The sequence below is a fragment of the Cinclus cinclus genome, chromosome 6 (genome assembly GCF_963662255.1).
Source record: "Cinclus cinclus chromosome 6, bCinCin1.1, whole genome shotgun sequence".
In the NCBI taxonomy this organism is placed as follows: domain Eukaryota; kingdom Metazoa; phylum Chordata; class Aves; order Passeriformes; family Cinclidae; genus Cinclus; species Cinclus cinclus.
Window position 1 is genome coordinate 55,904,241 of NC_085051.1, and position 14,448 is coordinate 55,918,688.

The 14,448-nt window shown below is 40.8% G+C and overlaps 1 protein-coding gene across 1 annotated transcript in view; it reads right to left on the reverse strand.

Moving 5' to 3' along the window:
* The window catches only part of SYNE2 (spectrin repeat containing nuclear envelope protein 2), a 153,976-nt gene that overhangs the window by 41,462 nt on the left and 98,066 nt on the right, over positions 1 to 14,448 (reverse strand). Inside the window, exons 84-94 of the mRNA XM_062494829.1 lie at positions 12,835 to 13,011; positions 11,481 to 11,636; positions 9,981 to 10,130; positions 7,496 to 7,672; positions 6,164 to 6,297; positions 5,504 to 5,708; positions 3,432 to 3,611; positions 2,027 to 2,152; positions 1,396 to 1,550; positions 905 to 1,052; positions 86 to 180 (exon numbers count right to left, since the gene is read on the reverse strand). Coding sequence (XP_062350813.1) covers positions 86 to 180; positions 905 to 1,052; positions 1,396 to 1,550; positions 2,027 to 2,152; positions 3,432 to 3,611; positions 5,504 to 5,708; positions 6,164 to 6,297; positions 7,496 to 7,672; positions 9,981 to 10,130; positions 11,481 to 11,636; positions 12,835 to 13,011 — 1,703 coding nt within the window. The remainder of the gene's footprint in view (positions 1 to 85; positions 181 to 904; positions 1,053 to 1,395; positions 1,551 to 2,026; positions 2,153 to 3,431; positions 3,612 to 5,503; positions 5,709 to 6,163; positions 6,298 to 7,495; positions 7,673 to 9,980; positions 10,131 to 11,480; positions 11,637 to 12,834; positions 13,012 to 14,448) is intronic.

Sequence of the window (14,448 nt, forward strand, 5' to 3'; positions counted from 1 at the left end):
AGAGCAAAGATTCAACACCAATTCCAAGGAAGACAGCACATTCACCAAATGGCCAAGATCTTAAGAAGAAAACCAAATAAAGTACCTTTTCTCTGCTTCTCCAGATTCCAAGGAGAATAGAACTTTTTCTATGATAGAATTAAATGTCTGCTGATTTATGGAAATTTCAGTCTGCAGCATCTGAAAATACCAAGAGAACAAGTTTTAACTATTCAGTGAACAACCTTTGCTATGAAAGCTGCTTCTGCTCCTCTAGAGTGACAGCACTTATTTAATTGTAAATGCTGAAAACTATTATTTTCAATTGCTAGTGTCAACTGCACCCTCCTAAGAGTCCACAGTTTTTGGATACCAGGCGGAATCTGCAGATAGCAGAATCCACCAAGAGCTGGATGATACAGATCTGAAACCTAAAGCTTTTTGGCTGTTTCTCTGTAAAAAACAGCAACTGTTTGGAAAAATTCCAGTGAAAACAGATATCCACCAAAATCCAAGAACCAGCCAAACCAGAAATATGCTGTGAAAATAAAATTTTAAATGCATTTCTTCCAGAAACTGGCAAGATTGCTGCCAGGTCTCCAGCAAACTACTCAGTTAGTTGCCACAAGCTCCAAGTATTCTGGGACAGGCAGACAAGTACACCTCAGGGCTGGAGAAGTTTAGGACTTCCATGACACAGCACTTGAAGATGCACTCCTAAAGGTCTGATCGTTGGAAAAAGGGATCTGTCCCTCTGGAAAAGGATTTTTATGTTTCAGAATTTTTACCTTAATAGGCATTTCAAAAGTGAAATGCTCTGTAGAATCCTGCCCAGATCTAATTTCAAAAGGCACAGTGTTTTCTAGTGATTTTCCTCTGCCTTCATCATTCAAGATGCTGCTTCCATTTTTAGAGTTAGCTTTACCTCATATACTCTCTGTTGTTCTTGCAGTTCTTCAAACCGTCCTGGAATATCTGTTTTTAAGGCTTCTTTCATTTTTTCTAGGAATTTCATCCATTTTTCACATTTCTGAAAGAATTTCTTCTCATCATTTTGGGTCCCCTCAAGCATACTGTAAAAAAAGAAATGAATAACCAAAAACTTCTGTTGGTGGATGTTTTTCTGGCTATATTTATAGGTGCTCTAATGTGGTAGTTAATAAAATTATCGTAGTGCGGGTTTTCCTTGGCACTTTGCTTCCTTCTCCCTCTACAAACATTCAGGTTTTTATTTCAAGACTCAGGATACAAATAGCCATTGAAAAATCAAGTAAACTGAAAGGGCAGAATTCCACCTGGCAAACCCCTGAGAAAGCTGAGAACAGACTGCAAGATGTCCCATGCTTTAACCTGGTTTTCATTTTAATCACAGAAAGGGAACTGTTACTAGCGGGTTTTTTTGTTTGCATTTCAGACCTGCAACATTCCAGAGCAGCTGCTGTTTTTTGACTCCACTGCCGAGTCAGGCTCTGCATTTTCTTCAGGGTGAAGTCACTGAGTGGCAGCTTTATGCTTGCTTCATTCAAACTCTCTATGCTTGGAGAAAGTGCAGCAAGCTCCAGTGTCTGATTCTGGAAGCAAAGGAAAAATAAACTATTGGAAAAAATACTGCCTTTCTTTAATGTCAAAGAAGTATAGAAGCTTATTCTCCACAACTTGAAAACACCCAACATTTTTCTGTTAACTTCAAAAAATACAGAGAAAGGAAAAAAAAAAAAGTAGTAATTCTTTTACCTAGGGCTCACTTTTCCAGCAGTACTGAACAGACATTCAAGACTTGGTACCTCCACATTTACTTTATACCCTAATGTTGAGGGAAACAGGGTAGTTCCAGAGCAAATCTGGGGAAAAAACCCTTTCCATGCAGGCATTTGGGCTGAAATGCAGATCTAGAGTTTCTAAATTTAAAACATTGCTTTTTGTGTTTTGGCTGAATTATAGCTACTCTGATGGAAGTGCTGCAACAGTGACATTTAGGACACAAAAAACATCTTGAAGTGGACAAGAGCTGAGTAGTATCTTTTTGTATTTGGGAATGCAAACATACCATGAGCAATTCTGAGTTGTCTCCTTCCTCAAGACAGAGGCTATCAAAGGTGTCTGTGCAATTCTTAACACGACCCTCCAGTGTTTCCAGGCAGTTGTTGAAATCCTCCAGTTGTAAAAGATTGAACTGGCGTGAATATTGGAAATATATGTTAGTTACTATTTATATTACACTTATTCAGTATACAAAAAGGAACAATAAGCAATATTATCAGGAAAACAAACAGTTATTAAACCTAAATTCTGATGTATTTATAACTCTCTATTGAACTTTTTTCCATTTTTCAACTGGACAAGGGGAAATTTTAACCCAAAGCAGAAAGCAAGAAACAATCTCAAAATCCTGAGACAGCTGTAATTATGTGAAAGCAATAGGGGTTTCTGTGATACCTTTCATAGCTTTGTGCTATTTAACTCATTGTGAAATTGGAAAGTGAAAAGTCAGCTTATCAGAGGGGGGAAACTTGTGAAAATGAGCTTCCTTTGAGGTACACACAAAGCCTGCTCCCATGTCCCTGCACAACCAAAGCTGTGCAGCTTACATGAGCTCTGTGGAGAAATCAGTAGAGCTGGAATTCAACTTTCCTTTAGCGGAACATCACTGGAAAAGCTTTTACTTTCTTTCCAGAATTAAACTCCACATCTCTGAGAGCACTTACACAACAACTGTTTTATAAGGGAAGAATGGCAAAAACTGGTATGTGGAGAGATGCATATTGTCATGCAACAAGAAGTTCACAGGGAAGATGAGAAACCTGTTATTTTCATAAAGATTTCTGGCTTCCAGCCATTAACTGTGCTGGTAGATGGAACAGACTAATTCTGCATCAGTAAATGTCCAGCAGTACATTTCCTTAGAAGCTTTCTCAGGAATACCTTTGCAGAGGAGAAGTCAATCCTCTACTACTCTGAGCAGAGCTCCTGGATCCAGGTCTCTCCCCAAATTCCTGAACAGGAATGTGAATCTAGTCCTCAGAATTACATCAAATGGCCACAGTTTTCTGTTTGGTTCTAGGTTCACTATATGAACTCTTCCCAAGGAAAACTGAAGTCCATAGATTTTTTTTTCAAGGCAGAGCTGAGAAAGTTTACAACTTACTTCAATGTTCAAAAAAATAAAAATACATTTCCTAATCTTTAATCATCTGAGAGTCCTGGGGACAATAGGCCCACTGGCAAAGGCTGTTAAGAGTAACACAAGCAGGTAAGGGCGAAATACTTCACCTGTCTCTGGCTTCATGTATTATTTCTTGATATAGTTTATAACATCCTGCTGAGCTTTATTTAATTGAAATTTCAATTCAAGAACTATAGTGCTCTAACGAGGAATGTGGTTAAAACAGGACTCTAGTGAAGATGTTACCCCACACTGAGAGATAATTTAATACCATTTAAAAAATAAATACCTGAAGTTCATCCAGCTTCCTCTGCAACATCTTCTCCAAATAGGTTGCTCGCTGGAATGGCTGCAGCTTCTGCATCAGAATGGCTTCAGCAGCTGTCCCAGCCTGCTGTTTTATCCTGTCAGCCTGCAAATAAATCTGGGTTCGGCATCCTGCGATGTTCTGAAGGCTGTGCTGTAAATTCTGATGAAAGAAGGGGAAAGGGAAAAGAGTCCGTAAATGAACCAGATCATCATTCACATGCCACTTCCGTTTGGTACCTTTTGTTGCTGTAACTGAACTGTTTTTGTTGATCCCATCTGGGAGCCAAGCTCAGCTATGGAGAAAGCTTCAGTCTTTTACTTGGAGGATAATGGGAATTGCATCCATTGAGTGCAGAGCTGGGAAAGGCACAGTTCAAAGTTCAATGGAACACCAGTAACTCCAGGCAGCGGGACACTGCTGCTCCAGAGGAAATCAGGGAGGGAAATGGGAATATCCCTCTCTATGAGATGGGTGTACACAAGAAGATGGAGGAACTGGCCCATGCTGCAGGTGATGAATGCTCTTTAGTTACAACCACACCTGTACTTTGGATCCCTCCATGACTGAGGACTATGGGTTTGGGTTTTTTTTGTTCCCCTTTACTAAGAAAGATGCTTTAAAATTATACTCTGAAGTACAACAACAAAGGGTGTGATTTTAGACTCATTCAATGTACTTGATTTTTTCTTTTTTTTGACAAGTGAAATTTACTTTCAGCCATGAAAAGCCCTGAAATTTGACACTATGTACTATCTTTTATGAGAATAATAAGCAAAGTCTTCTGATCAATAGCAGAGAACACACACATTTCCCTAAAAAGCAAAGTGGTCCTTTCTTCCTGACCCCTTTGTTTGAAAGGATCATATTCCCTATATAGGAATTTATTTTCATTTTCTGTGGTGACAAAAATCCATAAAACCATAATCTTTCCTAATATACAGAGAGGAAAAGATTAGAAGAATTAAAATACAATTTTGTTATGTACATGCATATTCAAATACACAACTCATATGCCATTTCACTGATCCCTATTCTTTTAACTCACTACTTAAAAAACCCCACAATAAATTCCATGTGTTCTACCCACACACACCAGTACAGGATCTACAGTGCTAATGGCATTCAGGTGGCCATGCCTTGCTTAGTAGGTGTAACACTCTTCCCAGAAATTTCCAGAAAAGGCAATTCCTTTTTGCTGACATATTCATGAATTTCTATCACAGCCATTAGTAGATCAAAAAAGAATAAAAATACTTTGGTCTAGGCTTTGCTGCTGTCATTTTTTTTCTGACAAAGAAAGACGTAGATGAGGTCTCTTCCCTGTAATGTAAAGTTTCTTATTTAAGGCTACATGCAAAACAGAATACTCTGGACTTCTTCCAATTCGTGACTGGAGATTCCTAAAGCATGATGAATCACTGCTCTGTCCTGACATAAGGATTATTATATTACTTTAGTGCAGTCTGAAGAAACCAAACATGTCAGAATCTAATGACAGCTTTGCTGTCTGAGAGAGTCCAACGTACCATGTGGTTTCAGCATGAGATCTTATTTGCCTAAATTCAAAAGCATTTAGAACAATCTGATGAGCTCAGGAATCTGTGAACTCATCACACCAGACCAAAACACAGTACCAAATCCAAATAAAAACATTTTGAAGGTTTGGAAGAGCTCAGGATGATCCTGTGTTTGTGAACACTGCTCTTTTTTCTCTCCTTACTGTTCTAGTAGATATTATCCCTCCTCCCAAGCAATGTCCCATAAGGTAAATAATTTTTCTTTCAGTGGTTCCTTCCAACACAGGCCTGATTTTTGTGTAGAGCAGAAAGGGGCAGACATGGAATACAACTCAATTCTGCTCTCGTCTCATCATACACTAACTCTGGTTTGGTATCTGATCAAAGTGCTTAAAGGAAATACAAAGGTGGCTGCTCAGGGAAGAAACCCACATATTTTATCTTTTCCACTGACTGGATTGTTGGTATTCTTTTGCCTTGTTTCTCAAAAATAAATCTTGGTTTGTACTGGGCAGCAGAAACTTATTAATTTACCTTCATCTCCTGTATCCTCTGCTCCAGGATTTCTATTGTGCTCTCCTCAGGCACGTGAGCATCCAAGAGCTGAGCACACTGCTGGCTGTACTGCTGTAACTTGGCTGCTGTCTCACTGCACAAAGCATCAAAGGGCTCCCAGAGCTGCAGAGCTGCCTGTGCTGCCCGCAGCTGATCTGTGAGGTCTTCATTTACAGAGTTCCACCTGACAAAATATCAAAAGATTAAGAGCTTTTTCCTAGTAGGTTCTCTAGTAGAATACGATTTGGCACAGGATTCCTGTGGGATTTGCTTTGCATGCACACCCATGTTCCTGAAAGCCACAGTTTGTGCTGTGGGAGCCATCACATGAAAAACAGGAAGGTAAAAGGTACAGGCTCCCCATCCCTGGAAGTGTTCAAGGATGGATGGGGCTTGGAGAAACCTGGTCTGGTTGAAGGTGTCCTTTTTCATGGCAAGGGGGTTGAAATTGAATCATCTTTAAAGTCCCTTCCAACCCAAACCATTCCATGATTCTGTGATTCTACTCCTCACACAGATGCCCTTAGATAGGTGAGATGCATTAGTATAGATTTGAAAATCTGACAGAAGTTCAAGTCCTGCCTCAACAATTTGAGTTTTTTAAATACTAATAACTGGGGTCTGATTTTGCAGGTTTACCTAGTGTGTGCCTCCATGCACTTCTGGTCAATAATCTCTGCAAAGGAGGGGGAGCAGTTCTTCTTCAGGTTACTGGCAGCAGCCTGGAGCTTGGCCCAACTTTCTTCATTGGTCTCTGATTCATCTTGAAGAACCTGCAGAATGGATTATTGCAATTAATTGTGGGGGATAAACGACCTAAGTGTAACTTCCCCTATAGATTGGTAGGGATAGGGCAGCAATAATGCCATACTTTTGCAGCACAATTAAGAATGTTTGCAGAAAATGTAACACCTGTTCCTAAAAATTAGGAAGTTTAGAGAGGTGAAATAGTCCAAGTTAAGAAAAAAAGTCATTCGGGAGACCTATTTTAAACTGAGATAATTTATTGGCTGTTAAAGGAAAAGCTCATTTAGCAAACCCACACCTCTGAACTGAAAAATGAATTTGCTAGAAACTGAAAATGATTTTATTTTAAGCCACTGTTTCTACTGGCAGTAAAGTTGGCTTGACGTCTCCTGTCCTCAGCTGCAAGTTTCCCCTCCTGATACAGGCATTTACAGCATATCTGTGAACTGCTCCAGGTTAAAAGTAAACCTGGAGAATGGTGATTGAAAGAAGGAGGTGAGAAGGTGCCCAGTTCCTTTTATTTATAACATGAGCCCAGGTGAGGATGGAAAGCACTTGTGCAGGGTTTACTGCCAAGAATCCCATACCCAGCATTCACAGCCTCAGTCTGTCCTGCACCACCTCTGATTCAACTTAAAAAAACCCCCTCAAATCAGGCCTTATTTACAGGAACACAGGGAGTGCTTGCACAGACTTTCAACACTCATTTAAAGCCAGGAAAGTGGATTTTAGCCAGAGCTGTGAAATGCCCAGACCCAGGGCCAGCCTAACTGCCTACTCCAGATGCTCCCCTTGGACTCTCTAACAGCCAAGCAGAGCAGCAGGAGGATCCAGAGCATTTATGTCTGGCATTCTAACTCATTCAGAGACTGTGCAGGAGACTCCAGCTCTCTGGAGGGTGACAGAATAGTTGGACTGGTGCTGGAGCAAGCAGAAATGCCAGGCTCAGCATCAATACAAGGTGCAAGGGAGCTTGAGGACTCCATGGGCTTTCTTTTTGAACCTTGGTACGGAAATTGCCCTTAAGATGAAAACTTATGCACTACATAAAATACAAAAGTCTGAGCACCTCTGGAGATAAAAAAAAAATAGTAATATTGCACTAACTTCACTGTCATTATAATAAAGAAAAAGTTGCTCAGAATATTTTTTCGTTGTTTTTTTTTTTCTAGTGGAGTTTTTTTGCCTAAAGGCACAGAAGGAAGTACAGAAATAAGATTGTACCTTGAGAGTTTTGACCTGTTTCTTCAAAGCTTCCAGTGAAGCTTCTTCCCCAGAAGGTTTGCACTGTTCTATGCAGTACAAATATCTTGTTGTCATCAGGCTGACTTCTGCATAAATTTCATCATATGCTCTCCACTGCTCCAGTACTGACTCCATTGAGGCCTTTAGCTGTGCCACCTGCAGACAAACCATTTTTGTTAATATTTCTTGGGTAGACCTGGCATATAAATCACCTTTAAATTAGAAATCTAAACTCAATGCTCAACCCATGACAATCCACAAGAATTTGCCAAGCTGGAGTATTTTACTACTTGGTAAGGAATTGTGCAGGCCTCAATAAAAGCAGTAAACCATATCTAGAGTGAACTATAAGAATTTGCTGGAAATTAAAATTTCACTGGAGTTCAAGGTAACACTATTCTGTCACAACACCCCAGGAAGTACTGAAATAATGAACTGCTTATTCCTTCCTGCCAAAATCAACCTGAAGTGGGAGGAAGCTGAAAACCTTAATCTTCTTAGGAAGCAGATAGTTTGATCCAGTGATCAAGTTCCCTTTCAAGGACAATTTGAACAGAAATTGGTTTGCAGAGAAGAAGCCACTACTACAATACTCTGAGAGCTGTCATCCCTCTTATACCATTGTTCTCTGATAATTCAGGCCCACCTGGATCCCAGGTCAGCATGTTCAGGATTTTCACACAAAATTAAATTATCATCCCCTTTATTTTCTGTCCCTTTCATTATTACAGTTGTCTAATCTATAAGGGGAAGGCATGGCTTCCATTTGCCAAAGGCTCCTGGACACTGCAAACACAAAAACACAGTCCTCCTTCAGCCATTTTTACCCTTCTGTTTCAGGGAAGTATATAAGGCATGTCCTGGGTTAGAACAAAACATTCATCTAGTTCAATACCTCTTCTCAGTCATGCTTGGAGAAAAGCATGAAAACCAGGCAGACAAATAACCATGTCTCCACAAGACCTGACAAAAGCCAGATGTCAGATTTCAGTTCTGACTACGCAGTCACTCAATGGAAGATGAAAAAATGTCCACACCACAGCTCACCCTAAACAGAGTGCACAGATAAAATTATCCTAGTATCCTAGTTTCAGGCACACACAGGCTGGTGGATTAATCATCCCTATTCTCTTCTGAATCACGGTACAGGTGGGAGGAATCTCTAATTGCTTTTTGTAGCCTGTAGCTAATTACTGCCCACACAAGGAAGATGGAAAGACATCCTCCTCGGGAAATGTCTCTGGGCCACAGACTCACAGGCTTGAGCTCAACCTACAGACAATTTCATCAAGGTATTAAATCTCCTTAGCTCTGTATTAGAAATCTCTGCCTGGCTCTAATGTGAGCAGTCACCCATGGGAAGGAACCTGCACTTGTTGTTTCACTGCACACACAGACAGCTCAGCTCCAAGATCATCCTGCAGTTTGCAAGTTCGGTAGTTTAGTCATAAAATTCCTAAAATTAACATGACCCATGGTGACTGTAAGAAGGAAAAAAGCACCAGGCTGTCAATCCTGCCAATTCCTATCCCCAGCTATACATCAGAAGGAAAAATTGTCATCATGTACATAGACATAAATTTCCCTGCTTTCTTGGTAAGAAACAATCACATCCTTTCTGCTGAAACCTAGACCAAGAAGCAGCAGACCAATACTGGATGAACATTTCCTGTGGAGGAGTTCAAGCAAAACGATTCAGGTTTCACAAAGTTCTGAGCAAAAATGGCAAGGAATCTGTAATAAAAAGTGTAAAGCAATCTTAACTAGAAACACAACCACTCCACCACGTATAATTCTCTATAGTACATGGTTATTTATTATCACAAATTTAAATCTATAAATGCATTCATTTAGATTTCATTCAATCTCTCCTGTGCCTATCAATTACACCCACATAAAAAAAGTATCAGCTCCAATTATAAAGATATTATGACTATAAATACAAACTGCTGGGGAGTCAGTTTGCATGGGAAACCAATCTGCCAGACTCTCCTTGAAGCAAGTGGAAACTACACAGGATATGAAGATGGCTAAAAAGCCACCCTGGTGTGTGGATGAAAGAGTAACTGTGAGGTGGAAAAGCTGCAGTGAGAACAGGGCCAGAGTTGCACTAAAGGAGAGAAAGGGCAGGGTATGAAAGAGAAGAAGATGAAGTAAGAGATTTTAAGGTTTCCATTTTCAGACAGAAAAATAGCAGTACTCATTTTTTTTAAACCGCCGATGGAGATCTGTTCCTCCTCCCTTTGTATTCAAACTACTTCAAGATCAGAATAATTTTTCTCTCTCAACTCAGAAGTACATTAAGTTACTTTACAGTAAAGACTTAAAATTCTTAGGAAGGTAAAGAGTAAGGAATACTTTGAATCTTTTTTGTACCAGATCCTGCCATCCTATGATGAGGATTAGTAACACTGGTGGTCAGAACACACTGTGGAAAAAACCTGAACACAAACAAGGCTTTTACCTGGTTTACAATGCTGTCCTTCATTTCACACAGCTCAGCTATCCTGAGGGACTGAGCTTCTGGTGTTTGTTCTGCACTACCATTCGAAGTTAAACTCTGTTGGAGCTCATCAAGAGTTTTGGATTTAGCCATGAATTGATTTTCTAGCTCCTAAATGATGGGGAAAAAAATATAAATAAGATCTTTTAACGAGACCATAGAAAAAACTTGTGTGAGGAGCTTAGATAAACATTCCTTCTTTAGAACCAATTTTATGCAATTCTTCAGTCAGGCAAAAGTAAGACAGGAACAGGTTTTGCAGTGGGCAAGTCCCTGACACTCTAACTTCTAGAAAGTGATTTTCAGTTTGTCCCATTACTCAGAGGGCCTCCCATAGCAGAAATTCCAGTGAAATCAACTCCATTGAAATCAAGTGACAACAATTTCCAATGAATGGAGATAGCTGGGAGAATAACTCCTTCCCCAGCACAACCAGCAAGATTATAAGAGTTTTGATGTGCTGGGGAAAATTCAGCAGGGAGTTTTCTACAATGTGAGGAACTATCCATATCCACAATGGACCACAACATTTTCCTATAATGCTACATTTAAAGCCATGACCTTTTTTCACCTCTCACTGACCATCCCCAAAACATTTTTAAATTTGGACGTCATTTTTATTGAACAAATTAATTTTAATGAAACATTTTAGCCACCTGTATCCTAGCACTGTGTGTTGCTCTGAGTAGGTAAGTGTTTAATCCAAGCTACTCTTGAGCCTTTCTTCCATTCTGGCCCCTCCACACATTTCAGAGATGCAATGTGGTAACAGAGCACTCCAGACAATAAAAGCAGCCTACTACAAGAGAGACATGTAACCATGGCAATGAAAGAACAAATATTCCACGTTAAAAACAGAGAGGGAACACTATACTGAATGAAAACAGCAGACTGTCAGAGTAACAGGAACCAATTATTAGCTGGCTGCCACCTGTATTAATTTTGAGGGATCTGGTGCCTAGAAAAACATAACAAATGACACCCAGATCATTGAGGCTGCTGCAGAGAGACTACACTACAATCTAGGGCAGAAGTAGAGAGGGTTGCTATTTCTCCAAATGGAGCTGAGTAGTTTCTATTACACTTCCATCACAGAGCTCTTCAAACTAATGGAATTGATAACTACTGCCATGGCTGTGCTGAACTGAGAACTACTTCTATTGGAAGTATCTCAGAACACAGTATTGCTGCACAACACTCTAAATATCATGAAGCAACAGCAATGCATCTTCAGTTGGTGGGGAAAAAAAACACAGAATAGCCACTCACATTAAAAGTGGCTCTGGCTCTTTATTACCTGAACACAACATACTTTAATTAAAATGATGGTGGAGAATTCTTCTGGGAAATGGCAACTTCCTTTATATTTCTTTCTGTTAAACTCTGTACAATTACTTAGTCTGGATTCAGCAGTGTGCTAAATAAGGCTTTTACAGTAACATCACTCATGTCATGCTTTACCTTGCAATCATCTAAGGTGTTCTGTGCAGAGGTCAGACTTGCTGGGGTCCGTAAGGACCTCAGTCGATCATTCTGAGCTTCCAGCCAGTTGTGCAGAGTCTGGGCTTTGTTCTCATTCTCAGTAATATCTTCCAAAATGTGTTCTAGGTCTTGGATCTGAAAGTTACAGAACTGTTTTAACTTACTTGAACCTAGAGGTGGACAGACATAGGGCTTTGCCTTCCATGACAAAACCTGAGATTATAAAATCTATACTGAAAATACTCTTTAGGAAAAGTATTTTGAAAGGAAAAACTAAAAAGTTTTGCAGGCTGTTCAGGATCTGACCTTTTCCTTTGGAAGAAACAAGACTGTGTGTGTTCTGGAGCTGGGAGACCTGACAAGTTGGGGGATCCTGGGCTATGTGGACACATTCATATGGAGTCTGAAAATCTCGTTATCATGAAAACCCACCAACAAGGCTACCAATAAGAAAGGAAACTTGAGGTCCCTGTCTTCAATCCTGGCCTTGAGGATCCATTAAATTCTAGAATGGAATTTCATGCAAATGGTTAGAGAAGATAACCTTTCCCCAACAAAATCAAAATTTCATCACGGAAATTTTCAATTATACGGGAAATGAAATTTCCTCTTAAAAACTTTCCTGAAGAGTTTCTGAACTAAAAAATATTGGCAATTTTCCATCATACCAGAAGTCTTTGTATCTCAATTCAGAAAGGGAAGCTTCTCCTAAAGCTGTAAAAATTGAGACACAGAGATGAAAGAGAAATGTGTTGGTAAAGGGATTCATTCCAGCAGCCTCATGGCTGCATTTTGGGATTCTCAGCTTCCCCATGTCTTTTCCATATCAAGAGTCACACCAGCTTTTCTGGGCATTGGGGCACATAAGCAGAAGCATCTAATTCTGGATGCATGGATTATTTCCAGCCTCAATAGAACAGACTAATTTTGAGGCATTGCCTGAAACAGATTTTCTTCAGAGAAACAAGATTATGTGCTGGTAGGAAAACTCTGCACGTAGACTGACTCTGTCAGCTGCTGGCCTTCAAAGCACTCCATAGGGAAAGCATATTTAACTACTGCAGGAGGAGGACACCAACACAGAGTGAGCTATTTCCAGTGACCCAGGAGGGCTGGAGCAGGGCTGGGAACTGATCCCTGCTGTGCCTTGCCCAGGAGACTCAGATGTCCCCATCTGAACGTGGCTGACAACACTACTTAATAATCGCTGTTTTCACAAATCCAACTGCTTCAACAGGAAAACTGCTGGTAGCTTAAGATATCCCTAATACATAGCAGTGGCACAGGCAAAATCAGAGCTGCAAGAGAGAAGGCCATGGGAGCTCAATCCCACCTTTCTGTTGAGGGATGCCTGCAGCCGGTGCCACCGCAGGTTCATCTCGCCCAGGCACTCGGCAAACTCCGTCCTCTCGTAGCGCTTGCTCTCCACGTCACAGGTGCTCATCTGCAGCAGGGACTGGTTAACAAAATCTACCATCCACTGCTTGAAGTTCATTTCCATCATGTATTCCTGCAGGGGAAAAAAAAGAGAAAGAACAAAAACCTAAACTAATCTGTTTTGTAGTTTTAGTCTGATTGGTTCCAATGATGCTTCAAGGTGTGGCAACGGGATGTGGACGGCTTTGTCTGAATCATGACCTAAAATATTTTCCTGAAGGAGTCCTGTCTGTAGGAATAATTCTCTAATTCTACTATTCTGTATTTGTGTAGCTGTTTCCATCCACTGAAATTTCTGCAGAAAACCTCTATCATTATGTGGGTAGTTCAAACAGGCTAGTGATGGAGCAGAGAATAAAACCCAGGGTTAGCAGACCCTGTACTTAATCCATTGAACAAAACCATGGCACTGCCATGAGCTCAGATTAGGCTAAGACAAAGGCTTTCCCAGACTCCTGCAACTCACAGGCAAATGCAGCAAGAGCTTCTACTCCTTTTAAGAAAATATCTGATAGCAGAATAAAATATCAGAATACCTGGGAGGAAAAAGCGTCCTGTAGCACCAGCATCTCTTGCACAGAGGTGAGAAACTACATACAAAATGAAAACATAAGGGAATGCATTTTTATTTCAGGGGGTATTAGAAGAGAGTAGGAGAGGGCTCTATATTTATCTAGTAGTGTCCAGAAAAGTCACCAGGTAATACCACAGCAGAGGTACTGAAGCCAGAGCTGCTTCCCTCCAGGAATTTGGGACCCTCATCCCACCTTTCCTTTCAGCACACACAACCCCACCTTCCTGACAAGTGCAAAAGATACACCTACAAACCCCCCTCTAAATATCCAAAGTGTTAAAAACAGCACCTCACCTACATGTCCCAACTGCCAAATCCAACTGATACAGACCAAAATGTTATGTATGTGCTATACCAAGGCACTCGGAAAGAAACATTTGCATGGGCACTTGCCTTGCGTGCAGCATGAAAAGTGCCTGTGAGCTGCAGCTGCAGACTGAGAACTCAGCCTGTCTGAGCCCTGAGCAGGGGCAGAGTAAAAAATGGCTCTGTGGGGATTCATGCTCTGAGGCTGGGCTCCCTGGCAGCTCTGGAGTACACAGCTTGAATCCATCCTGTGGCTGGAGCAGTCAGCCTCTGCCACTCGTGCTCCGACATCTGAACAGTGCCAAGAGTCTGCTGCAGCCTCTCTCTCTCTCTCTCTATCTGCAGGGATGTTCATCTTGCCCCTCTTTCCTAGCAGGTTATTTCTTTTGATGACACATAATATTCAACCCCCCTGCTCTCTAGTTAAATGGATTCAGGCTACAGAGTTCCCTTGTTAAAAAGACAGACTAAGACACAGCACAGAGTCTGTCTTCCTAAGGAAGGAAAGCTTGTCACATTTTATAATCTAAATGCAAGAGAGAGAACAAATGAGACAGATGGGACAGCATGAGAAAAGGAGATTACAGCCCAGCAGGCAGTAGCTGTATTGCAGAACAGGCAGTGGTATGT